The following is a 25,631-nucleotide window of genomic DNA, read 5'->3' on the forward strand; positions in this document are numbered from 1 at the left end:
CCCTCCCCTTTGCTCTCACTACACCTGCACATGCTGCTTCTCTTGCCTCCTTGCAGCAGATCAGGCAAAGGCCTGTGTGAGCTGGAGGAAGCAGCACTGACTCCATCACATCTGGGAGCCTTCAGTGCTCTTGTGTCTCACCACTGGAGTGAACATGGAGAGATCCAAGAGACAGCTGCCAGAGCAGGGCTTAGAGAGGTTTATTGATCCAGTTTATTGTTGACACAGGGCATTTCTTAACATCCACCGTGTCTGACAGGCGCCATGCTGTGCTCAGTATCTGCACCAGAGCTTTATACACATCTCAGCTGTACATATTAACACACAGGGAAGTCAATCCATCCCACTGCTCCTCCTGGGAGAAGCCAGCCCTCATGCACACTAGTAAATAGCAGGGTTTATTTACAGTCTGTTTCAATTCCTGACTGCACTGTGAGCAACATACAGCTCTGGGGCTGTTTTCCAGCTCCAGGGGTGCTCACTGGGCTGCGCTGGTACTGCTGGAACGTGCCAGGATGCAGCCCCAGCACTGTCTAGTGCAAACCAAGCCTCACCCCAAGCCCTGGCTCCGGGGCAGAGGGGAGTAAGGAGTGCATGCAGTTTGCCCAGAGGCTTTAGGCAGCCCATTTCAAGTTCTGTGGAGGATGACAGGCCAGCAAACCTACTTGATTGAAAGTGAAGTGAACCACCAGGAGTCCTGAGCCTTTGCTCACCTGCCTGTAGATCTGAGTCAGTGGCAGGAGGATGCACTGCTCCCAGTCCCTGCTGGGGCAGCACCCCAGGGCAGGGCTGTGAGCGTGGCCCAGCAGAGCAGCAAGGCACTCGTGTCTCAGAGAAGGTGCCTGGTCCATCTTGCCTAGAAAAGCAGGCCAGGCTGCGTTGAAATCCAGTAGTGGAGCATTTCCCTTGCATGGAGTGTTCTGACATCTCCTGCGACGTGCAAGACTAAGCACAGGAACCAAAACTGCAGCAGTGAGGTGTAATCAAAGCCAGCCCTGTTTTAGCATCACAATCCTCAGAGCACTGTTGTTGTGAGATGCCATGTGAGTATCTGATCCCCTGCCAGAGCCTGCACCGTGCAGGGTGTGAGGAGGGCTTTGCTGCAGGCTGTTTTAATAGGGTTCGGCTAAACTAGGTCTCAGTATCTGTCTATATGTGGAAATCAGGTCGGGTTTATCCCGTTAATGGTGCTAAAAGCAGAGGGAGGAGGCGGCGGCAGGAGGCCGGGTGTGCGGGGCCCGGGCAGCCACACGAGGGAGCTGAACCCTCGGCTGAGCTGACACCGCGGTCGGCAGCAGGTAGCAGAGCGGTTCCTGGGATATTCATGTGTCCTCCCGAAGGGAATCTCTGCTGTCCATCATCACCTGTCGGCATTTCAGCAGCACACACCCGGGAGATGCTCCGAGCAGGGCACAAAACAAGGTGGCCTTGCAATGGGCTGGCGAAGCTGGAGCAGGAGGAGCAGGACATGGTGCTGAGCTATCATTTGCCTGCCTGGGCTGGTGTCAATGCTGAGTGCTGCTGGGCTCCCTCAGCTTCCTGGTGACACCAACCCTCTGTGGGAACATTCTGCCATCAGTCCTGGTGGCCTTCAGCTGGGATTGTGGTGCCAGAGCTGGGCAGTAAATCTGCAGAGCAAGAGTAAGGGAGTCCTTCTCTGCAGGGAGCTCTCCCCGGCACTCAGGAGCTGCTGGTGGTGTCAGCCCTTTGCTGTAGCTGCTTCCCATCCTGAGGCAGGGCTGTAGCCCAGCAGCCAAAAGGCACCTGAGCTAGTGTATGGCACCAGGGGAATTAACTCCTGGTGATGCATCCTGTGTGGAGTCCCACTCCTGAGTGCTTGAGCTGCCTTCATGAGCCCCAGAGCTGGGCACACTTCTCCAGCCTGATGTGCCAGCACCTCAGGTGGCCACTGCCACAGTGAAGCCCAGGCCTGCCTCACATGTTCTCTTCAAAATCCAAAGGTATTTCAAGCCTTCTGCCTGTCAGCATAAAATATCACACAGGGCTGCCAGCCTAGAGGAACAGAGGAGCCTGCCTACAAGTCTTCATGGTGAGAGCATTCCCTTCCCTCCCCCTGCCAGAGGGGACAAAGGAACAGGAAAGCTCCTGAGAAGGATGACACTGGGTATAAGGTGAGGCTGGGCAATGGATCAGGAATGATGCTCCCAGCCAGTGCAGTGGGAGAAGCATGCACCATCCTTGCACATCCTTTCATCTGCTGCAGTGCAGGGGCAAAGTGTCCAAAAGCACATCGAGGGCTGTTGTGGAGTCCTGGTCCTCCCTCTTGCACTCCAGGCTCCCTGAGGTCAGCCTTAACCAGAGCTGTAGCCACAAGCTGCTGCAGGATCCTTGTACCACAAGGACTAAGAGGAAGAGGAGCTGGAACTGATCTTTTTGGCTATTTCAATGTCCGACTTGGCAACCAGAAACCGCAGCTTTTTGCCCCCGGAGCGGATGAGGTCCACGGCACTGCAGGGAGCAGCAACAGGGACAGAGGTGAGTGCTGGCAGCCCCTCAGGAGCCTGCCAAGTCATGGGCATTCACAAAACACCCCCCCTTTGCCAATCACCTGTGCCTGCTCAGGGCTACAAGCAGGGAGTGTTTCTCTCCTGCCTGTAACTTTATGGAGGGCTTGGCCTCCGGGTTAGTGGTGCCAGGATGAGGGCGAACAAGCCCAAAGCTGCTCTGTGCTGTGGGCACCTGGGCTCTGCCTCTGAGCTGTCTCATCCCACCACCTTTGAGAGGAAACTTGGGGTGGGATGGGGCTGCAGCAGCTCTGCATTGCTGAGACCCACCTCTGGAGCTCTCATTTATTTCCCATTTATGCTCCCCACTTGTTGGGGAGGGAAATATGGATTATGCTCCATAATCCCTCTTCTAAACCCACAGCCTTCCCCCCTCTCTGGTGTCCTGTGCAGGTCACTCCTCTCCCTGCAGCTCTCTGGTACCGCAGCATCCTCAGCACTGCAGCGCTGGCAACTCTCGGAGCAAAACAGCCAGAAACCTGGAGCTGACAGCAACTCCTCCAGTGCTGGTAGCACCCCAGGCCCTCTGCTGAGGTGGGACTCACCTCTGGTAGTCTGCCCCGATGAGGCTGGTGCCATTGACAGCCAGGATCCTATCCCCAATGGAGAGCCTGCCGTCGGCGGCCGCAGGGCTGTCCTCGATCAGGGTGCGGATGTAGATCCCCGGGGAGCAGAGAGGGGTGTGCTGTTGGCAGGAGAAGGCAGTGAGCAAAAAAAAAGGGACACAAAGATTTGTGGTCCCAAAAGGCCTAGCTCCCCAGGCAGGGTAACTCTCCCCCAGGGCTCACCACCAAACCTGATGGCAAGTGGGATCTTGGAGATGCTTGGGAATATGATGGGGATGGTGCTAAGAGTAAAAGGAAGGAAATATGATCCTTTGGTTTTGTATCAATTTATACACAGAAAGGAGAGGCGGGGGCAATCTCTTCTTGTCCAATTTAATTAAGAGTAAAGCATCATTAGCCTGCAGCCGTGTTGGGATGGGAGCTCTGCTCACATTGTCCCAGAGCTGGTGTTGCTCTGTTTCCTACTGACCAACAGCACAGCTGTGAAAGGCCATTTAAAAGCATGATCCACCCCACAATGCCAGATTCCTCCCTATGCAAAGGAGGAGCTGTTTTGTCACCCTGTGAGCCTCCCTGCTCCTCTCTGCTTCTCTTGCCACCGCTGAAGGGTGGAGGAAAGACCTTGGCTGAGTCATTTTCTTTCCACAAGAGAGCTGAGAGCCTGTTTGCTCTCCCCAGCTGCAGGACAGCTGTGGACTTTGCACGCACGGCACAGTGACCTACGAGTAGAGATCCACTGAGATCCCTCTGTGCCTCCTTGTCCCCAGGAGAAGCAGCCTAGCTCCCGTGGGAAGCCATCAGCTTTTCTGGGGTATAAACCACATCCCACATCCCACTCCAGCTGTGTGAGGGCATCAGCTGAGAACTCACCACGCCGTCAATCAGCCCCATCCCCAGCCCGATGGGTCCCCTCTCCAGCTCCACCACGAAGACGTAGCAGAAATCGTCGGTAGCGGAGCTGCGGCTGGAGGACTCCGGCGTGGGGTAGTCATAGGGGGTCGGCGAGCAGCCTGGCAGCAGAGGGAGAGAGCAGCTTAGGGCTCTGGCAGGGCCCCAGCCCAGCCCCAGAGCCCTGGGGCAGCGCCAGCTCTCGGTACCTTCGGGGGTGCTGCCTTTGGTGCCGTTCATCCCGTTCCTCCGGGCGTCCTGCAGCCCTTTGCCGGTGCCCTGCGGTGACTCTGGGCTCCCCGAGTCGAAGTTCAGGGGGGTGGTGGGTGGTGTCAGCAGGCAGGAGGGGTCTGGGGGCACCGTGCCACCCTTGGGGACCGGGTTCCTGCCCAGCTGCAGCTGCTGGAGCTTCTCCTGGAGCTGGGGCTCGCCGGCGGGTGGCTCGCAGGGGCAGGTGCTGGTGGCCAGGCAGAGTTTGGGGTTCCCCTGAGGCTCAGCACAGCCCCCCAGGCAGCAATAATCCTCCTGGATGGCAGTGGTGCTGCCCGGGCCGGCCGCCGGGCCCTCGCTCACCTCCAGCACCTCCGGCGTCGGGCATGCCTCTTTCTTAAGAAGAAGGAAAATGCTGTGGGACCTCCTGCGTGTGCTTTTCACTCCCTACCTGGACCCCACCACCCTGCTGCTTTCCTGGCTGCCAGATGCATCCAAAGCCTTGGCAATTCAGGCAGGCTTGTCCTGGCTTCCCAGCACAGCTCCCACAGCCCAGTTTGGTGGCCAGGGCTGTGCTGGGGGTGTTTACAGCCAGCCAGGAGGGGACCCCTGGTCATGTCCCTGCTGGGGGAACCCATTGGAAGGGGACACTGGGGAGCACAGCTCCTCCTGTGCCACAAGGGCTGGGCAATGTGGCCCCAGGGTGACAGGAGGAGGCAGGGCCTGTGAGTGCTGCAGGGAATGGGGACAGGAAGGAAGAGGAGAAGGGGACCTGCTGGAGGGACACCCTCCACATGGCAGTTGAGCTTAGCACCCACAGCACGTATCACCCTCCCTGTGCTTTACAGGCATTAGCTAATTAGCACTTCTGGGCAAGCCTGACTGCTGGGGACGGGCAGGGTGCAGAGCAGGGAGGACAGGGAACACACAGGGAGAAGGGGAGCACTCTCCACAGGCATCTCCCCTCCCTCCCTAACGAGATTGCTGGGAAGAGCCTGTCCTTTCAGCTCCTTCCCATGCCCCCCATGCTGGGGGATTAGCAGCACTAATCCTTCCAGAAGCTCTCCATGAGGATGCTGCCACAGCTCCAGGCTGCAGGCGAGGGCAGCAAGCCCTTGGCACTGGGCTTGGAGGGGTCTGCAGAGGGACCCAAGACCCTCCTGCCAGCCAGGAGAAGAACAACCCCCCCGTGGGATAGAGGGTACCTTTGGGAGTGCTGAGCCCGGCCCCTCGCTGCTGTGGGGGCTCCTGCTCTGCAGGCTCCAGAGGAAGTGGCGGATGTAAAGGAGGTGTCTGTAGATGTTGTCGTCCAATGTCTCCACCTCCAGGTCCACTTTGAAGCCCCCACTGGGCAGGATGATGGGTGGGTGGTTGTCAAAGGACTCCAGCACCTCATCTGAAAGGCAGAGGGATGGATGGAGGTTAGCAGTGGCTCGGGCTGCACGCCACTTCTGCCTCCCAGCTCTCAGCCATGTGCAGTCTCCCAGATGGAATCAGGGATTTAGTGAGCTTGAGCCAGCAGCATCCCTCACTTGGGACAGCAGAAAAAGCCTCCTGCCCTTTGCATCCTTTGCAATATCTGAATTTTGGGGCTATGGTTATTACCAGTTGCTGAAGGTACTACAGGACACCAGGAAGGGGAAGGGAATGACCTGTTTGTATGTTTGTAGGTTTGTATGTGACAGGAGCAGGCTGAGCAGGACTCACCAGGCTGGAAGGTGGCCGGGCTCTCCTCCTCACTGGGCTGCCATGCTGAGATGCAGCCCACATCCATCACTGCCTGGCACTGGCTCAGCACCCGGTGCAGCTGCGCGGGGCTCAGCGCTGGGAACTCGGCTCGCAGGGATGGCCAGGTCATCTGTGGCAGGAGACAGCAGGAGGCACATGGCAGAGGTGAGAAACTGCTTCTTCTGCGGAGCAGGAGCTTGCAAGGGGCACGGGAGGGAGAGGTCAGGCAAGATGGAGAGAACATCCTCTCCTGGGTACTGCCTACCCACGGACCCTGGGAGAGGGCAGCTGATGGTAGGTTACAAAAGGGGCACATCAGTGTAGGGACCCCCCAGACACTGAGCAGGAGCTCTCCTGCCCAGGCCTATTCCAATGCCATGAGCCCTGGGCTGGGATCCCTCACCTGCACCAGCTGGGAGCCGGGCATGGCCAGCAGGTTGGCCACGCTGGCCAGTTTGGAGAAGAACTGCTGGGCGAGCTGCTCGAAGCCGGCGCCGTGCAGCCATTCCAGGAGCAGCCGCACGCTGGCCCGCAGCTTCACCCCCTGAGACCAGTGGAAGCAGCCCAGAGAGGAGCCTGGGGAGGCAAAGCATCCATCAGCCACATCAGGGAACAGCCCCCCTGTCCCCCAGCCCCTGCCCCGGGTTAATGTCCCCAACATCCTGTGGCTGCAATTCCTGGTGGCGGCTGGGCCTTGCCTGGCACTTACAAGGGAGCAGCTTCGTTAATGAGGGCTAATGAGCACCTCAGGCTGCTGTAGTTCATTAATGAGCTGCCCCTATTAACTGCCCTCAGCCTCCTCTGCTCAGGCTCGAAGGGGTGATGGGATGGGATGGGATCGGATCCTTGTGGGGTTTAAATTCTCCTAGCAATGGGGACCCAGGAGCCAGCAGCTGGGTCTGTGCTTTGCCTGCCTGTAGCAATGCTGAGACCTGTTCATCTCCAGCTCCCTCCTTCCTGTACCCCTTTAGGTGGCACTGGGATGGACTCAGTCCCCTATGTGTTGCCCAATTCAAGGAGGACTGACCCTTATCCAGGAGCTGGTTGAAGAGCAGGGTGTTGGAGAAGAAGAAGAGGTAGGCAAACATCTGGGAGGTGATCTCGGGGTGCACTTCGTACTGGTGGAGCAGGTCCAGCACAGCCTGGTAGATGAGCACGACCCTGCGGAGCTCCTCGGGCAGGGGCGGAGTCCCCCGCCAGCCCTCCCGGCACTCACTCTGGAAGGGATTGCACTCCAGCAGGGCAGGGAGTGACACGTACAGACACTGCAGGGAGAGCAGCAAGTTCACAGCAGACTCAGTTTGTTGGGGTTTTTCTACTTTTGCACGAACCAAGCCTTTCCTTCACCTCCTTAAGCCAAGCAAACCCTGCCAGTGCTGCTCCAGCAAGGGGCTGCTCCTGTTCACCCCCTGCCTCCATGGGCTTCAGTGTTGTGCAAAAGTTTAAAAATTATTAAAATTAATGCAAAAGTTTAAAAAATTATTAAAATTATAAAAATTAATGTTGGTCACTTTTAGCAGTCGGAAGAGATGATGTGTGACCTCAGCTAAAATCCTCAAAACCTGATGTGAACCAGGGCAGCAACCAATCAGCTGGGCACGAGGGTGAAAGAAATCAGGATGGATGGGGATGATTTTCCATATTGCTTAAATGGGAGAGCAGTGCCTCACACTCACTTCTTCCAGGGGAGAGGGAAGGGGAGGGCGCAGGGGAGGAGGGCTCCGCTCCGGAGCGGTGCAGGAGCAGCTCCGTGTCCCCTGTGCCGGTGGCAGGGAGCCGTCCTGCACAGGGCAGCCTTTCTGTGCCTCACACTGCCCGCTCTGTTCCCCGCTGCCGCCCGGCTCTCGCGGTCCGGCGGGCCAGGGGCCCCTTTCCATCACGCCCTGAATCACACCATTATGCCGCGCTGGCCCGAGCCAAGCAGCCCTCCCCGAACACCTCCCCCGAGCCGCTGCACTGCAGACGAGGAAACACGCCGCAGTAATTCAATACTTTTCCTGGGCTGCGACCAAAAATCGGGGAACTTCAGCCCGAAGGAAAACACCTCAGCGTGCTGCAACTGCCAAGGAGTGAAAGCTTAAAAAAACCCTTCCTGCACAGCCCTGGGGATGCTCGTGCTGGCCCGTGTGCCACGGTACCTTGGAGATGTAGTAGACACACTGCTGGAAGGTGTACATGATCACCTCCTCCAGCACCGTCATCGCCTCCTCGCTGGCCGTGATGGTCGAGGAGAACAGAGACTCCTTGGAGCCTGCAGGGAGAGGAGGATGGGGGAGCAAACCTGCAGCAGCAAGGCCCCCAGACTCCCAGGGTGTGGGTTGTTAGAATTTCCAGGTTTGTCTCATCTCCACGAATCCCTCAACAGGACAAAGAGGCTCCTCTGGCCCCAGGAGAGCTCCCAGCCACTGTCCCCCCCAGCTCCCATCACTGCTGGCAGCTCCTGCCTGGCCTAAGAACATTTTAACTTTTTGCTTGGACCAGAAAGTTTCTGAGGCTGGTTTAATACCTTTCTATCTTTTTTTCCTTTTGCTGGCATTAACAGAGGCTCACCAATGAGCAGTTCTGCAGGGCTACCTGCAAATCCAGGATGAAGAAAGCCCCCCAGGGCATTAACCACAAGGTGCTGTGGTGGCAGGGGATACTTGTGTGTGAACACAACACTGCCTGGCTCTGGAGCTGGGCAGCACCAGGGCAGGATGTGAGGCTGCTCCTCCCACAGATTTCCCCAGCCCACAGCACGGAGATGTCCCTGCTGATGAGGATTATGGAGGGTTAATGGAGCATCTCGAGGGCACTGACCACCACCTGTGACTGGGGATTAGCAGAGCAGAGCAGCTCTGGCTGGGAAAACAGGCAGGATACTGCATCCAGACTTACCTTTGATGTCCAGCTCTTCCTCCATGCTCTGGATGTAGGTGGGTGATTTCTGCTGGACAAAGTAGAGGATCTCGATGGCATTGGCCATCCAGAAGATGATGTGCTGCAGGTCTGGGAGAAGGTCTGTGATGGTGAAGCGGGACAGGGCAGCAGGGTCCTGGCTGGGGAGACACAGCAGGTGTTACACCTGCTGCTCCTCAGCCTCCCCACTCAGGCTTTTGGGGAGAAAACAGCCAGCCTGGGGCAATGCCAAAGAGCTTTCACAACCCCACACCCCCAAGCCCAGCACTCCCCTTAGAAAGACCCTTTACAAGGAAAAATTCAGTGGTTTCTGCTCTGTGGGGTGGCAAAGGGGAACCTGTGGGGACCAGGCTGATCAAGGCCACCTGGCCTTTGTGGGGTGCCACTTTTGGGGGAGACTTCCCCTAATACAGATGAACTGCACTAAATATTCATGGCTGAAGAGCAGCCCTACCCCAGAGGTATGTGCTGCTCCTGCCAGCTCTGGACAGTTAAACCCAGCTCACCTGCCCTGGGCTGTCCAAAAATAAAACAAAAAGCATCTGAGTAATTTCTCAACTGCTAAACTGCTTTTTCCTGCTATAGGAAGGACCTGGGAAGCATCCTTGAAGTTTATCCTAAAGGAGAGCTCACAGCAAGCACCAACAGGTTCTCCAGATGCTGGTTTGGAGATGGGATTTTGGACATGGCTGTGAAGACAGCTCCTTGCACCACTGTGATTGTCCCAGAATGGTGCTCCCAGCACTGGGACACACTGTGCCACCACCCCTGGATGCACACATGCAATGCCAGCTCCATCTCAGCTCCACTGAGGGGTCCCCAGCCTGAGGAAGGTCAGGCTCACGCTTAAGGAACATTCCTACTGTATCACTCAGGGGTGAAGCCACAAGTGTAAAGCCTTGGCCAGGTCTTGGATCAGAGAAAGCCCCAGAGCTGCTGCAGGTCCTATTGCCTCCTGAGCTTTTCCAAACCCACTCATTCTGTGCAGGCATGTGGTTAAAGAACCAGAGAGCAGAATGTGTGGGATTCAGCAGGAAAACTCATCATGCACCACTGGCTGACAGCCATGGACTTCCCTCACTCATGGAGGAAGATCCAGGTTGAATTCTCCCCGTTTTTTGAGGTAAAACAAGGAGGGTCACACTTACTGCTGGGATTGCTTTTCAGCCAGCTCCCGTGTCCGCTCCTGGGCAGGGAGAGAAGGGGAAAGCACAGTGAGAACCCATGGGATGGGGTGGCACCAGCACCACCCCCATCAGCACTCACTGCCACCAGGGACCAGGCTGAGGAGGAGCCCCCAGGGAGGGCTTGAGCAACACCCCCACCCTAAAACACCCCGTCCCACCGCCGACTGACCCACACCGTCCTCTGGATCATTTTGGCCGCTTTGAGCAGCAGCTGCCCGAAGTCTCCTGGCTCAAAGTTGGTGGCCGAGTGCTGGATGCAGAGGCAGAGCAGGAAGGCAGGTGTCAGCTTGTGGTCGTCCCCCCCGGGCTCAATCAGGGTCATGATGCGCCGCAGCAGCACATCCTCGGCCGCCGGCTCGAACTCCAGCTGCAGCTTCCTGCGGGGTGTCCTGGGGCCGCCGCCGGGCGACGGGCCCCGCTTTTTGGCTGCGGGGTCCTTGTCCTTCAGCAGGCTGCCGCACGCCCCGCACACGTGGGGAGCCTCGGGGTGCAGGGCTCGCAGCCTCAGCAGGGTCTGCGCCGGCAGCGGCTGCGCCTTCATGGGGTCCTTGTAGAGGAGCAGGTAGTAGAGGCCGAGGGACAGCAGGTCCCCGTGCCGCAGCACCACCGTCCGCGCCACCTCGGAGAAGTTGACGGAGATGCCCGCGCCAGCGATGGGCTCCAGCACCAGCTTCTCCTCCGAGCGGTGCCGGGAAGGTCGGAGCTTCCTGATGGTGCAGTGCAGGGGCAGGATGTCGGGGGCGGACAGGCTGATGCTGGGCTTGCTCGCCTGTGTCCTCTGGCCCACCGTGTGCTGCTCGCGGTTCAGCAGGTACACCAAGCTGTCCTGCCGAGCGAGGAGACGCAGCATGAACCGGGGAGGGGGAGAAGGGACCCTCCTCCTGCCATGCAGTGAGTGCTGCAGCCTCCCGCTGTCCCCAGCTGTCCCCTCGCTGTCCCCAGCTGTCCCCCATGCACCTTTGCATGGCAAAAACATTTCGTTTTTTTACTCGCCTCGCTGCCAAGCAGGACAGCAGCGATCCCTGCCTTGGGCACGGCAATAGATGGGTACAAAGGCTTTGGGCATGCAGTAAATGGGGCTGCTTTGGACAGAAGGAGCCCTCCTTCCACCTCTCCCCCTCGTCCCTTCTGCAGCTGCTTTTCCTTCCCAACTTTTCCCCCCAGACTGCAGCGATGCCTGCACCCCCTGCCCGGGGCGACAGTGGGACAGAGCATCCACCCCTCGCCCTGCCTTTCCCTGCAGCCTGCCCGCACACCCCGCGGCAGCTCAGGGGACCACCCCGTGCCTCAGTTTCCCCAGCAGCACTAACGGGATGGCTGCAGTGCCGGTGTCACCCTGCCAAAAACTTGGAACAGCTCGACACTCAACGGGCACAAAGTAGCCATTAACTGCAAGAGCCGGCCCTGTCCTTTGCAGTTCTCCTTGCGCTGTTCTCCTTGCAGCCTCTGATTCCACCTGCCACTGAGGAAGCAGCAGGACCAGGGACGGGGCAGCTCAGCCACCACCCGCAGAACCAGGGCCCCCTCGGGCCGGGGCAGGGATGCTGCTCGGGGATGACCTTGCATCCCTCCGGGGCATTGCAGGGGGTCACGGCTCCTGCCTCCGCGTTCCCCGCACTTGGGGACAGGCTGGGGACCGACTTGAGGACAAGGCTGCAAGTCCCAAGCCCGTTTCCTAAAGGATGCTCATCCTCACCACCACCTCACCACCTCCCTCGACCCCAGCAGCTCCGGCCATGCAAGCAGCCCCGCTCCCGGGGCTTTGGGGGCTGGGAGGGAAGCGGGGGGTGCCGGGGGTGCGCAGGAGGCGGCGCGGTGCTTACATGCTGCTGGCTGTAGCCCTGCAGGAGCAGGAGGTGCGGGGACTGGTAGAGGGAGTACCGCATGCTGCTGCCGCCGCTCCGCGCCGCCGCCGGGCTGCCGGGCAGGGTGGAGCAGTGCCGCTGGAGCCGGGCCCCGACCCCGCTGCCGGCCCCGGCCCCGCTCCCTGCCCGCCGCGCCGGGGTCCCCAGGCTGGTCTCGCTGAGGCTGCGCCGCAGGGCCGGGGGCGGCCCGCGCCGCTCAGCCCCCGCCGCCCGCCGGGCCCCCCGCGCCCGGTGCCGCTGCAGCTTCCGCGCTTGGGCGTTGATGCCTGCGGGGATGGGGGGGAGACAGAGCGGCGTTCAGCCCCTGCAGCCCCCCCGGAGCACCCCCGCCCCGCCGCAGCACCCCGCGGATGGAGGGATGCTGCAGCTCGGAGCTGGAACCCTCCCGGCGCTGCGCACCCACCCTGCCCTGATGTCCCCGGTCCTTTGCCCTCCCCGAAAGGTGACGCCAAGACACCGGCGCGGAGTTTAGTGTCCTAATGGCACCGCTAAAACGGGGGTGTCCCTGTCCTCCCTGGCCCCCAAACCTCACTGAATGGTGAGCAGCCGGTCCATAGTATCCCACATCCGCCCCGGCCACACTGCAGGGCTGGGGGGAGAGGATATCACTGCTAAAAAGAAATTTCACTCAATCTTTGCTAAAAAGAAAAAAAAAAAAAAGAGCCCGGATTCGGCTTTCAGCCCTTCAGCAGTCGGTAGCCAGCAGCAAGTGGGAACCGCAGGGACCCCCCCCTCCCCGCCCCCAATTCCCCGGAGCATCAGCCAGGCATGGGGGCTGCAGTGGAGCCCGGCTGCAGCAGGAACAAGCCGTAATTAACTTCTCCCAAGCATCATTTCGGGCAGAGCTGTCTGTCCGTGAGACAAACAGGAGAAGGAGTGAATGAATAGGCCGGGCCGAGCTGCAAAAGCAGCCCCTCACACGGCACCCCCAGAGCCGGGGGTCCCGCTGGGTCCCTCCGTGCTGCTTGAGCTCTGCAGGAGAAATAGGAAGTTGTGTGTCCGAGGGTGATGCTCGTACCTCAGCTGGGCAGCCTCCAGGGAGCAGGTCACTGGCATTCGGGGAGGACGAAGAGAGGGAAAAATCCCTACAGGATTTGCTTGCAGGAGCAGCAGTGCAGCGTTGTCAGTGCAGCACCAGAGGCAGAGCCCTGCTCCCGGCTCGGCCGACCAGGGAGCAGGCTCTGGACAGCGAGGTTTGGGGACAGCTGGCGGGATTTGGGGATGGCAAAGCAGAGAGCCTGGTGCCCAGGGCTGCTTAAAGGGACACTCACAATCTCAGACCCAAAAAAAAAAAAATCATCTGCCTTATTTGGTGAGGAATGGGCTGCTGGTTCTGAAATACATTTTTTTGTTTGTTTGTTTTAGATGGAGCTCTCCTTTGCTGGGAAAATCAAAGAGATGGGGATGGGGAGGGGGGTGGGACAGGGAGAAAATAGCCCCTGCTGTTTACATGCCTGGGGATTAGGGCACGGCACAGTCGAGCCACCCCAAGCAGTCCCGTGCCCTGTGTCCTTAAAAAGGCAATCAGCCCTGGCCACGGCACAGAGGTGACATCAGGGAGAACCACGAGCCCACACAAGCCACACTGCTGGGGATGCCAAAGGCCACCCCAAACGTGTCTGCAGGACACCTCAGCTCCCCCCGGGAGCCCTGTCCCCAACCCACATCATGGAAGTGGGCCAGAGGGATGCAGGACAGCTGGGGCAATGCAGATCCCAGCCCAGGCTGAGCGAGCAGGGAGGAGTGGGGCTGGATCCTGGGGAGCAGCTGCTGCTGGAGCTCAGTGGGACAGAGCAGGGCCTGCCCAGACTGGGGTCCCACTGCCTGCAGAGTCAGGCCATCACCAGCCCCTTATCGAGGGGAAAGGAAGCTTCTGTATTTATTTTGTGAAGGAAAAAGCTGCTTTTTCACTGCTGATAGAGCCCCCGTCACAGGCTCCCACTAACCCCAGGCTGTGCTGGAAAGATAAACACTGCTCTTTTCCTGAGCATAACAAAGTCCTTCCATAAAAATGGGTCAGGTTTTTTCATCCTTTGGTACTGTTTTGTCCTCCCAAGCATGTGCAGGTTATCCCACCCAAAATTCAGTCTGAACATCTCCAGTGCAGGGCCAGTGGCTGCTGAATCCACATGGAGATTGGGATGGGAACAGCATGTAAGGAGTTAAAGAGCATCCCCAAGTATTGCATTCCTCCCTGGATAGCCAGGAGTGGGACTGTAGAAAGGAGGTGCTGCTGTTGGGGTGTTAGGCCTTGTTAAAGTTTAGGGCTGGACAGGCTCCAATGATCTCAGGCCTAGGGGGTTAAAAAGGCTTGGGAAAAGGGATGTACCACTGATAGTGGGCACAAAGAATACAGAATTTACAGGCCACAAGGACACTTGGCAAAACTCCCAAGATAAGGAAGAAACTAATGGAAGCAACTCAGCAATGGTGCTGAATCAGCTCTGACTGGGTAAGAGGCAATTCTGGCTGGGGAGATTCACAACCACCAACCCAAGAAACCACCAGCTCACAACAAGAGCTCTGTCTCTGTCCCCTCTCTTTTCTTTTTCTTTCTCTCTCTCTACCTCACACTGATTGCTAATAAAATCTGTATTATTTACTTCAGCATTTGTCTCGTTTGCACCTCACTTCAGGCAGAGGCACCTCTCCCTAATCAGATCCTAACACAGGGCTGGATCTCATCCTTAGGGAGAGCTGGGCACCCCTTGGGCAGCATCCACCAGACCCCACCAAGCTGCTGCCTCTAAACCCATCCTGCAACTTTTAGTTGTGGTGCCTGGGATCTTGGCTGGGATCTGCCTCTTTTTCAGCTGAGGAAAGAGGTTGGCTTTTCCTGGCTGAGAAATAAATCAACAACTCCTTGGGCCCCAGGAAAGAAGAAATGCTTTGAATGTACCCAGGAGGGACTAAGACCAGGCTAGTCCTACCTAATGTAATTGCTCTGCAGACTCTGCAGGGAATCTTCCCTGGATGCAGTTGTGCTAAAGTATATCAAAGCCAGATCCTCAAAGGCACTTGCCAGAGCATCTTTTAGAATAATAGGCTTAAATCCCAAGTTTCTGGGTGTGCAGTTCAGCCTCCAGCCTCTTGGGAAAGCTCCAGTTAGGACAGGACCCAGTACAAAATGGGGATATTTTGGAAAATGAATGCCACTGAGTTGCCAAGGGCTGCACCTCCCTCCAGCACCCTCCAGTTTGAGGGTGTTTTCCCTACATCTCCGTGACTCTGCTCCCCCAAAGGAGCAGGGCTGGGGGCAGCAGGGAGAGAGAGGCTGCCTTGTTTGCTGCAGAGAGGCTCTACCTGTGCTGCTAATTAGTGGCATGAGGAGCCAGCACTGTCCTCCCCAGTGGGAAGCAGCTAATCAACTAATTAGGATAATGGGTAACTGAGCAGATAAAAGTCTTAAGCTATTTGTTAACAGGTCATGGATGGATGTGGAGGCTTTCCCCCAGCCAGGGATGCACCTGCATGACCTCAGTGGTCCCAGTCCTGCTGCTCCAGCAATGCCCTGTGTGGGGAAGGGCCTGCAGGCATTGCCCTGGGGATGATTTGAGCATTCCTCTGCTTTTCTCTGAGGGAGCTGCAAGCCTGAAGTCCCTTTACTTTTGCACAGATGTCGTGTTTTCCACACCAGTGCCTCACCACCCTGGGCAGGCAGCTGCTGCTCAGCAAGGGGACCTCTGCCAGCCCGAGCCTGGTGACAAGGGTGACCATGGTGGAGGGCACTCACAGTCAATACCCCCTACACCAGGAGTTTTGTGTCCTTTTGGGGTGCTGGGTCACAGGCTGCATCACTCACATTCCTTCCTGGCAGTTGGCAGATGAGGTGGGAAAGGGTGGTCCCAGCCCCACAGCATCCCAGGGTGAGACCGGTGACAGAGCCCCTGGTGCCACCAAAAGAAAGGGCTGCAGGAGTGAGATTTTACCAGGTAAGCCAGCTCTGGGCTGTGTACTCTGCAGAGCAGACAGCCTGACTGTGGGTGTAGCTTCTGTCTTTGAAGAGCTTGGTCAGCTATGGAAAATGCCCAAAGGTTAAAAAATGGGGAATTTCCACAGCCCCACCCAGGAGTGCTGAAACAAATGAAGTGATAACGAAAGCATAACGGGCTTGTTTCCAATGCAGAGCACAGGATCCTATCAGGAGCTGCTCCTCCATCGGAAATGACCCAAGGGTGCAGCCCCTGACCAGCTCAGTGCTGCTCCCGGGCTGGGCAGCCCAGACCCTGCTGCTTCCCCTGCCTGGGTGGGAGCCCTGCACTCCCACAGCTCCCAGCCCACCCAGGATCCAGGCCATGGGAGGAAAGTTGCTTTCTGCATCCGAGGGGAGGATTTGAGGCCGAGTGGATGTGACCTTGGGCTGGCAGGGAGCTGCCACGTGGCCCTGCCCACCGAGTGCTGCACCCCTCACTGGGCTCTTGCCCTTCCCTCCATTCAACTGAAGCTGTTTTTAGAGCTGCTGCTCTCCCAAAGTGCTTCACATCTCTCTGATCCTGGCTGGAGGAGGAGCTGAAGAGAAGAGCAGAGCATCCACCTCCTCGGCTCAGGCTCTGGCAGGAGCCAGCTCTGTGTCTCTGTGCAACGAGCTGGGAGCACCTGTGGCATCCCCTCCCTGAGCAGCCACAGGCTGGACACAGTGAGCATACCTGTCCTCAAGTACCAGGTGAAATCCCAATAGAAAGCTGCAGCTGAGCAGGCTCCAGGTGCCTCTGCTCTGCTCCAGAGTTCCCATGGCTGGATTCCCTCCCCGTGTGCCAGGGTTCTTCCCAGCTTTTCTTAGGATGGGTGGGAGAGGAGCTGTATCCCCCCCTGGTGTGGGACAGGTTGGACCATTGTTCTGCTGCTGGTGAGGCAGAAACTTGGCTCTTCTTTGCCAAGCACACAGAGAAATCCTGCATCACCACCAGTTTAGTTCTGACAGTAAGAGCCCTTCCTTACAGGCGTGAGGAGCTGCTGGGAGCCCATCCCAGCAAAACCCTGTGGCTGACAGCTCTGGGGCCTGGTCAGCAGGCCTGACCCAGCAAGCACATTGTGCAAGTAAAAATCTGATTTTAAACCTTTCTGCCCTCATCCTCACAGGACTTTTATATCTGAGGGTGAGAGGAGGAAAGCTTCATTACTGCTGCTGGCTCCTAATGATGCACTTATCTCCTCCTGCCAGCCCTGGCCTCCATCAGGCACCGCTGCAGGGGCTCTCCTGCCCTACATTGCTCTCTCTTCATTAGCTTTTCATTTTCCTTAATTGCTCCTGCAGATTTGCCCGGGGTGTCAGGCCTGGGGGATGCCCAGAGGGAGATGGGAATGCAGGGGGAGCAGGGCAGTGCTCTGCCAGGAAGCTGGGGATGCCGTGGTGCTGGTTCACTGATGGGAAGAGCAGGAAGCACTGATGCTCTTGCCTGCTTCTCCCCAGCCACGGGCAGGGTTTGTTATTAACCCTTAAACTGGCTGGGGTAAATATTTGAGGTCACAGATACCAAACTGATGCAGGAGAGTGCTGAGTCCTGCAGCAGCCCCAGAGCCTTGCATCTAAAACGTGACCACCCTCCCACTTGCACCACCCCTGCACCCAAACCACGTGCAAAAGCCTCTGCTGTGGGAAGGCTTCTGGGGGTGCACCCCAACCCCTCTCCCTGCCCCACAGCCAGCTCTGACCTGCAGTGGTGGTGTCCACATCCCTGGCCGCCATCTCCTCCACCTCCGCCCTCCTGCGCAGCTCCAGCCGGCGCGAGAATCCCTCCCTGGGCTTCCAGAGGTCCTGGATGAGCAGCGGCTTCTCGTGGTCCCCCAGCACCCTGAGCCCCTCAGTCTGCCACTGCCTCTCGGGGCCCTGGAAGCGGCCGATGACATCGCAGAGCGCGTACTGCGCGGCGCTGAGCTGGCTCAGCCCGTAGCGCTCCAGGGCCTCCTTCACCAGCTCCCGCGCGCCCGAGCTGCCCGTCACCAGCACGCTCTTGTAGTTGGTGCCCGCACAGATGTTGCCCCCGAAGATTTTCAGGATGCCAGGGGCCGAGAGCTGGGTAGAGAGCTCGGCCGGGTCGTCCTCGGTGGCGGCGGCGGGGGCCGAGCCGCGGTCCTTGTAGCTCAGGGTGCGGTACAGCACCTGGGAGAAGAGCCGGCTCTGGCGCTTCAGCCGGTTCTTGGACGGCGGAGCCATGGTGGAGGATGGCCCATAAAACATGGTGTGGGAGGTCGTCATGAAGCACAGCTGGGCAGGGAAGAGCAAGAAGGGGAAGGTGAGCGGTTTGGAGGCTGGATGTGCAGCAGGGGAGAGCGAGCAGGTGGCCACGGAGGAGCCGCTGTCACCTCCAAGGGTGATGAAGGGAGGGCCATTTCCCTCGTGTAACCCAAAACACCGGTGGAAAAGCTTAGGCAAGCTCCTTGGCACCAGCACAGTTACTCCTGGGTGGATTTGTCCCTGAAAACACAGCCTGGAGAGGCCCCATATTTCTCCATCAAGAGGTCCCTCTTACCCAGGCAAGATGCAGAGGAGGAGAGCAGAGCCCAGCGGGACTTGGCGGGACCCATCCTGGTCAGCAGCCAAAGCATCAGGAGTTACTCTCACTAACGAGTTTATGGAGCAATCCCATTTTTTAGAGGTGAAATGGAAAGCTCAAGTGCAAATTCACTCACTCTAAGGTCACTGCTAAATGCTTTTGCTCAGCGAGAGGCACAGGGTGAAAACGGGCTCTAATTAGCCTTTCTAAAAATGTCCTGACTCCGGCAAATCTCTTGGCTGTTGCTTGTTTGTGGAGGACGTTCAGGCCAGGGTGGCATCACTGACAAGGCTGCCCTTGTCACGTTAGCCCAGGGCAGGGCTGCTCAGGGCAGCCCCGAGTGGGCAGTGACTGGAGGAGAGGGGCCAAGGCCGTGTGGCAGCTCCCAGTGCTCCTCAATGCCCTGGAGTGGACCAGGAACCACGAATCCCTTCTGGATTTAGGTGGGTAGCACTCCTGCCTGATGTCACTGTCCCCATCTGCAGATGGCTTTGAAATCCCATCCTGATTGCACCAGCACCTGGTGCTTGCGTGGTGCTGATGACCCACAGCCACACTGTGACCTGCTGGCAGGGTCAGGAAAGACAATCTCAGCATTCCTGCTTGGGACAGCACTGGGAACTCCCTCTCCTCCAGATCTATAATGTGCAGGGACTCCATGCACACACAGAGGGACCCCAAAATGTCCCATCCACAGCTGGATGCAGCAGTTGGGTGACCCAGGTGTTCCTGGCTGGGCACAGGTGAGGTGCCAGCATCTTCCCACAGCTGCAGCCCCGAGTGGCTCGGGCACAGCCGTGCCTCAGAGCAGACTCAGCGCTCTCAGGCAGGGATGCTGGGCCTGGACAGCCTCCAAACCACCATCTAATTCAGGAAAAAGGAGCAGAGAAAAAAGTCCCTGCTGCTAATGGAAGAGGTCACCTTCTAACCCAGAAACCAGCTCCCAGCCGTGCGTGGAGGGTTGCTGCAGGATGTGCATCCCCCAATCCCACAGCCAGGGACCCAGGGAATGCTGCAGGATAGGGAAACTGAGGCACCAGGTGCTAAGGATGTGGCTGGGAGCTGTGTAATGCTGCAATGCTGCTGCACCCCAAGTCACCTCCTTCCCCTTTCCCAGCCCACCAGGACTGTGGAGGTGCTGGGGTTTGTCCTTCTCCCCAGGCTGCAGGTTCCAAAACTGACTCCTGGAGTGCTGAAGGGCAGGAGTCCTGGCAGGACAGCAGGGCTGAGGACCTTGTGTTTTACATTGCCCCAGAACTTCACCCCAACCCACTGGGCTCAGGTAAGGCTGCTCCTGCTCCCACCTTGCAAGTGGGGAAACTGAGTCAGGGATGGGGTTGGGGCTCTGGCTCCCCCCACGCTGCTGCTCCTCCCTCTCCAGCTGAGCCCAGAGCTGCTGCTCCTGCTGGGGACAACCCTGGGGACATCCCTTGATGTCTGCTGAGTGACATCTCCTGGGAGTGACGCAGCAGCCCCGACCTGGGGAGCAGGTCAGGGCACTGGCAGACAGGCTCAGGAACAGCTGCCCCAGGCCTCCAGCACGGCCCTGCCAGCCCTCATTAACATTGACCAGAAGGAAAACTGCCCCAGAGTCCCTACAGGACCTTGTCATCAAGGATGCAAAAGACAAGACTTTGTCATCAAGTCACTGGTTTCATGGATTTAATTTTCTCCACCTTGAACTACCCCCAGCACAAAGGGAAAACTTTTACCATCTGCTGGTGGCAAAATCTTTCCTCCAAGCCCACATCACAGAGACACTGTTCTTGCTTCTTGCAGGTCCCTGGTTTTGAATGTGTTATTTATAGCTCAGCTATTTTTTTACTCTTTCTATGAAATGCAGCTCCTACAGAGTTCAGGGGCAAAGACATTTTACTGGGAAAAAATCAGAAGCCTGGATCAGGAGGAGGTGTCACCCCAATTTTCAGCATCTAGAGGAGCACAGGTGTGATTTTACCAGGCACCAGCCTGGGTGACCTGAGAAATCACATTCTCCTGAAGACAGCAGGACACACCCGGTCTTAATCGCCGCTGAGGACGCCAATGGACAGGGTAAGATGATAATGAAAGGGGCTCCTCCCACATCCGTGTGCTCAGGCACGCTGGACACCGGCATTCCCCCCCCAGGAGGAAATCTCCGGTGCAGAGGAGGAAATCTCTGGTACAGAGGAAATCTCTGGGGCAATCTCTGGTACGTGCAATCCCGCTGAGCCCCGCTGCGGGAGCGGGGATGCTCCAGCTGCCCCCAGCTGCCCGGGGACAAGGCAGCAAGAGTGTCACACCTTCCAGCAGCTCAGTGGGACATGTGCTCCTGGACATCCCCAGCCCAGCTGAGCCCTTTTCTCAGTGCAGGCCAGTTCCCTGGAAGGACACAGGCCTGATCCAGACTTTCCCAAGCGTCCCTTTCTCCAGCCTCAGTGACGTTCTCTCTCTAACGGGTATGCATGGATTAGTCAAAAGCCTGGGATTGCCTCCCAGTGAGATCTGTGTCAGGGATCCTTCACCTCTTCCCAGCAGTGCCTGACCACACCAAAACCAGCTGTTTTCCACAGCCAGCTCTGTCTGAGCTCTGCAGAGCTGTGACAAATGCCCACGGTATTCACGTGGCCACCACGTGTCCTTCCACCACCACTGACTGACTCTGCAGCCTCCGGGGACTTTCCTGCAGGCCTGAGGTTCCTGCTCCCAGAACGGGTGAGCAGCTCCTTCCCAGGGCCCCCAGCCAGCGCTCAGACCCTACCTTGCCATCCTCCTCACGTGCCTTTTTCCCTTCCATTCATCCTCCTTCTCAAAACAATCTTTGCCCTTCGTTGTGCATCATCCAGGGCAGGCGTCTGTCACGTTTCTGAGAGAGGAAGAGGAGAAGAGGTCCTGGGCTGCTCATGGATCTCAGCTGCTCGCAGCGTGGTGGGTTTGGAAGGCTCAGAGGTTCTGCAACATGGGCTTGAAGTTTGCATGTGGGATTCTGAACCACATCTATACCCCCTACAACCAACAGCACTTACCCCATTGCATGGGAGACTGGGAGAGAACAGCAGGAGGAAGGAAAGGAGAGGAAGCAGGAGGAAGGAAAGGAGAGGAGAAGGGGAGGAGATGGAACCAGTAACAGCCCCGTGGCCTTTATCTCTCTCTCCTAAGCACACGTGTCCCCAAGGATGCCAGGCTGGCGATGTCCTGAGCCACAGGAGGACAAGCAAGCCCTGGAGCAGCTCCTTCCCCCAGCAGCCCCAGCATGTTGGGATGCTCACTCAGATCTGTTTTCCTCTATCTCAGTCTGTTTTGCTGAACATCAAGAAGAGCCACCAAGCACTGTCCCGTTGCCTTCCCACCACAGATTTGCAAGAGCACAACCACTGGTGACCAGAGACAAAGCTGAAAGAGGCACCTGCCAAGTGCCACCAGGAATTTCATGGGTGTTCCTCAGGGAGAGCCATCAGGGCACAAGAGCTACTCTTTTCCATGGCTCCACCGTGATTAAAGACAAATGCATCATCCTCTAATTAAATCACCTAATCAGGGCCTTGGTGTGGTTCCATCCAGTCCCTCCTGCTGGCCCAGCCTGGGGGCTGTGGGAGAAACTCTGCAGGTTGTGATGCAAAAGGCAAAGAGGTGCTGCCCCCACCTCTGCTGCTCCATGTTTCTTCCAGTGATTTACTCCTCCTGGTAAAATATTTATGCCTTATTTCCAGTGTGTCTGCCCCCAGCTGCCAGATATTGACTCTTGCCATCTTTTCTCTGCTCGATTAAGGAGATTTTGGCTTAATTGTATTTTCTCCTCTGCAAGAGTATTTAGATGCTTTTGCCAAGCCCTCCTCTTTCCTCTTTGATTTGATTTATGAGTGGACTCAGTGGATGGCCCCCTCCTCTCTACTTGCAAGACCCTTTCTGCAGCCCCTTAGTCCCTTCCCCTTGGACTCCACATCCCTGATGAGAAGGAAAGTTTGGATTTGCCATAAACCCAAATTTGGTTCTGACCAGAAATGCAAATAACTGCTATTTTTTTTTTTTCCCAGAGCCAAATTTCCCATTATCCTGAAAATTTTCAATTCTCCAGTGCAGAAATGGGGACAGATAGACAGCCATCCCTCAAAGTGCAGCCTGGTGAGCCCCTGTGATGCCTCTCCCAGCATCTGCAAGCAGCTCCAGCTGAAAATTTACCATCCAGATTAGGGACAGGAAACCACGTACAGCCACAGTTATTATTTTTGGGTGCAAAAGATTTCCATGTTCCATTCTGCTCCAGTCAGGATGCCTTTCTCTCACTCAGCTTACCACCCGGATTTGTGCAAACCATTAACACTCAGCTGCTCTGGGTCAGATCCAGGTTTTTCCAGAAATCATTTCCATCTCCTTTCTTCCAGATTAGTGATAAAAACACCAAGTCCACGTTACCAGCTAGCAGCGCCCAGCAGTGATAATCTCCCTGATAACTGCCTTGGAAATGGATCACGTTTATTTAATACCAGCTTTCTTGACACTGTGCAATGTCAGCTCTAAATACTGGACTGGATTGACTTTTTTAATACTGGAAAGTGCAGATTTTTACAAGAATATCACCTCCCATAACTCAACTGCTTCTCAGAAGTGTATTACAGCCAGAGAGTCACTTCTCTTGCTGGAGACTGAAATAATTTCTTGCCAGGAGTTATTTTCCATACAGCCACGTTGGATGGCAGGAATTTATTCCTGGTGTTGAAGTCTTTAATCAATTGAAGCCCGAGCCAAGTTTCTCCCTCTTCTCCCTGGGGGGATGCTATCAAGCCAATCAACCTGTAGCTACCAGGTCATCTTATTCCCTTTTGGGAAGAGCAACAACACCATTAAAACACTTTTTAATCATCTGGAATTTCCCCGGGGCTCATCCCAGCACACGGATGGGTGATGAGATTTCAGCTATAACCACCCCAGAATAGGAACCAGAAAAGCTGTTTCCTCAGATCTTTGTTTGAAATTTTTCTTTTATTTTCTTTTTCTGCCTTTTTTTTTTTTTTTTTTTTTTTTTTCAAATGGAAACCACTGGAGTGGCAGCCCCGGACTAACGGCAATGACCGCAGCCTGGATGCTGCAAGTGGAGGGAGAGGCCGCTCCGGCGCTGCAATGTGGAACAAATTAGAACTCGGAGAGCAAAGGAAATGAGAACGCCCTGGTGGCTTTGACGTGCTCTCCTCGACTCCAAATCCTGCCCCCCTGCAGATGCCGTCCCCAGAGCCGAGGCAAAGCCCAAACCCCTCGGCTCTGGCCGGAGCCCCCCAGTCCCTTCCTTTCGGGATCAAGCCTCCGCTCCAGAGCCCGGCCTTTCCTTGTGCGAGTTTTATCCACCTAATCTAGGGGCAGACCGGAGGCTGATGATGTCCATGGCTCTCTCGGTGCCGTCTTTAGCCGGATCAGGGCGGGTAAACTCCTTACCACGTTATTATTAGCAGCAGGCACCCCGCAGCAGCCCGGACCCCGCGGCCCCGGGACTGTTCCAACAGGATGGAAAACAGCCCCGCAAACACCAACAGCTTGCCCCAAGGGCACCTATCGCTCCACAAACATTGTTACAGTCTGAGACCTGATTCCACAAGGACAACAGGAGTTCTTTTAGCAGGTTTTCTTTTCTTGGTGGTTTTTTTTCCCCCTGTAATTATTTTACAGGGTCTTTTGAGCCGCCAACGTGCACCGGTAATGCAGCAGTGCAAATGCCAGCCCTCTGCCCGGGCAGCTCTATTCACAGACCCCAGAAACCCTGCACAAAAAGCATTTGCTTTCTGCTGCCTCCCGAGCTCCACAGTCTCTGTAGGCTGCCTAATTATAAGACCTTAGCAATTTTTTTTTTTTTTTCCAGCGATAATTAACTGGTCCTGGAGAGAACTGAAAATAAGCACTTCCCAAGCAAGTAGCAAACTCCCCTGAGTTTTCTCTGCTAAAGTTACAACTCAGCATGAAACTGCTCCAGCCTCACAGGGACACAGATCATCTCAGCACCTCCCTGCCACGGCCTGGGATGCCACCACAGTCGCAGGCAGCTGAACGCAGGTGACATGGCGGGTGTGGGATAGCAGTGGGACCCCAAAGGTTGTGCAAGGGGACAAGGATCCCGAGGGGCATGTAACGGGGAGGAGGATTCCGTGGGGTGTGGAATGGGGAGCGGGATCCCAGGGAGTGTGCAAGGGGCAGAGGGACCCAAGGGGCATGCGACTGGGAGAAGGATCCCAAGGAGCGTGCAGTGGGGAGACGGATCCTGAGGGATACGGAATGGGGACACGGATTCTAAGGAGAGCTCAGTGGGGAGAAGGAGCCCGAGGGGGATGGAACGGGGATGATCCCAAGGGATGTGCGATGGGACACGGAGGCGCAGGGAGAGGCGGTGTGGGGATGGCTCCCCGTGTGCCCGGCCATGGGACAGGGACCCTCGGGCGCTGCGGTTCCCGACACAACCCTCCCGCCGGCCGTGCCCGGTGAGGCTCCGCGGGCAGCGCGGGTCTCCCACGGCAACCGGACAAGCCCCGAGCGCCGCGCTCCTCCCGCCTCCGCTTCCCAGGGGACGAGAAACAAACGCTGCCGCCCGGCGCAGCGAGGGTGTCCGGGGGCGCAACAGCGGGGATCTGCCCCCCGGGAAAGGGGGGGTCCCTGGGGTAGGGTCCGCCTTCGCCCCCCCGCGCCCCGCGGCCCCGGTACTCACCGTCGGAGCGGGGCAGGCTCGGCGCGACCCCGGCGGCGGCAGCGCCCGGAGCCGCCGGGGCTGCGCGGGGACCTCGGGCCGGTCCCGTCCCGCCGGGGCGGAGCGAGCGCGGCTGCGGCGCCCCCCCGCGGCCGCCACCGGCACTGCCACCGCCGCGGGAGCGGAGCGCCGGGATCTGGGGAAGGGTCGGGATGTGGGGAAGGGTCGGGATGTGGGGAAGGGTCGGGATCTGGGAAGGGTCGGGATGTGGGGAAGGTCAGGATTTAGGAGGGGTCGGGATTTGGAAAAGGGTCGGGGCTGTGAAAGGGTCAGGTTGTGGGAAGGGTCGGGATGTGGGAAGGGGGTTCTGCCCCACTCTCTGAGACCCCACCTGGAGCGCTGCATGCAGCGCTGGTGTCTGCAGCACAGACAGACGTGGAGCTGTTGGAGTGAGGCTGCAAAGATGTTCCAAGGGCTGGAGTACCTCTCCTATGGAGCCAGGCTGAGAGAGCTGGGGATGAGCAGGATGGAGAAGAGAAGGCTCCAGGGAGACCTTAGAGCCCCTTCCAGTGCCTAAAGGGGCTCCAAAAGAGATGGAGAGGGACTTTGGGCATAGAGTGACAGGAC

At 57.5% G+C, this 25,631-nt stretch overlaps 1 protein-coding gene across 1 annotated transcript; it reads right to left on the bottom strand.

The window, feature by feature from the left end:
* Positions 1-195: 195 nt before the first annotated feature.
* RADIL (Rap associating with DIL domain) lies at positions 196-25,112 on the bottom strand. Its single transcript, XM_059861583.1, has 15 exons — positions 25,026-25,112; positions 17,520-18,072; positions 11,826-12,133; positions 10,172-10,828; positions 9,964-10,001; positions 8,795-8,955; positions 8,056-8,168; positions 6,945-7,182; positions 6,321-6,493; positions 5,897-6,047; positions 5,395-5,585; positions 4,189-4,585; positions 3,962-4,101; positions 3,071-3,210; positions 196-2,469 (listed from the first exon to the last, which is right to left on the bottom strand). The coding sequence occupies exons 2-15, from the start codon at positions 18,061-18,063 to the stop codon at positions 2,364-2,366; spliced, it is 3,357 nt and encodes a 1,118-aa protein (XP_059717566.1). The 5' UTR covers positions 18,064-18,072; positions 25,026-25,112; the 3' UTR covers positions 196-2,363.
* Positions 25,113-25,631: the final 519 nt, after the last annotated feature.

The sequence above is a fragment of the Haemorhous mexicanus genome, chromosome 17 (assembly GCF_027477595.1).
Source record: "Haemorhous mexicanus isolate bHaeMex1 chromosome 17, bHaeMex1.pri, whole genome shotgun sequence".
Lineage (NCBI taxonomy): Eukaryota > Metazoa > Chordata > Aves > Passeriformes > Fringillidae > Haemorhous > Haemorhous mexicanus.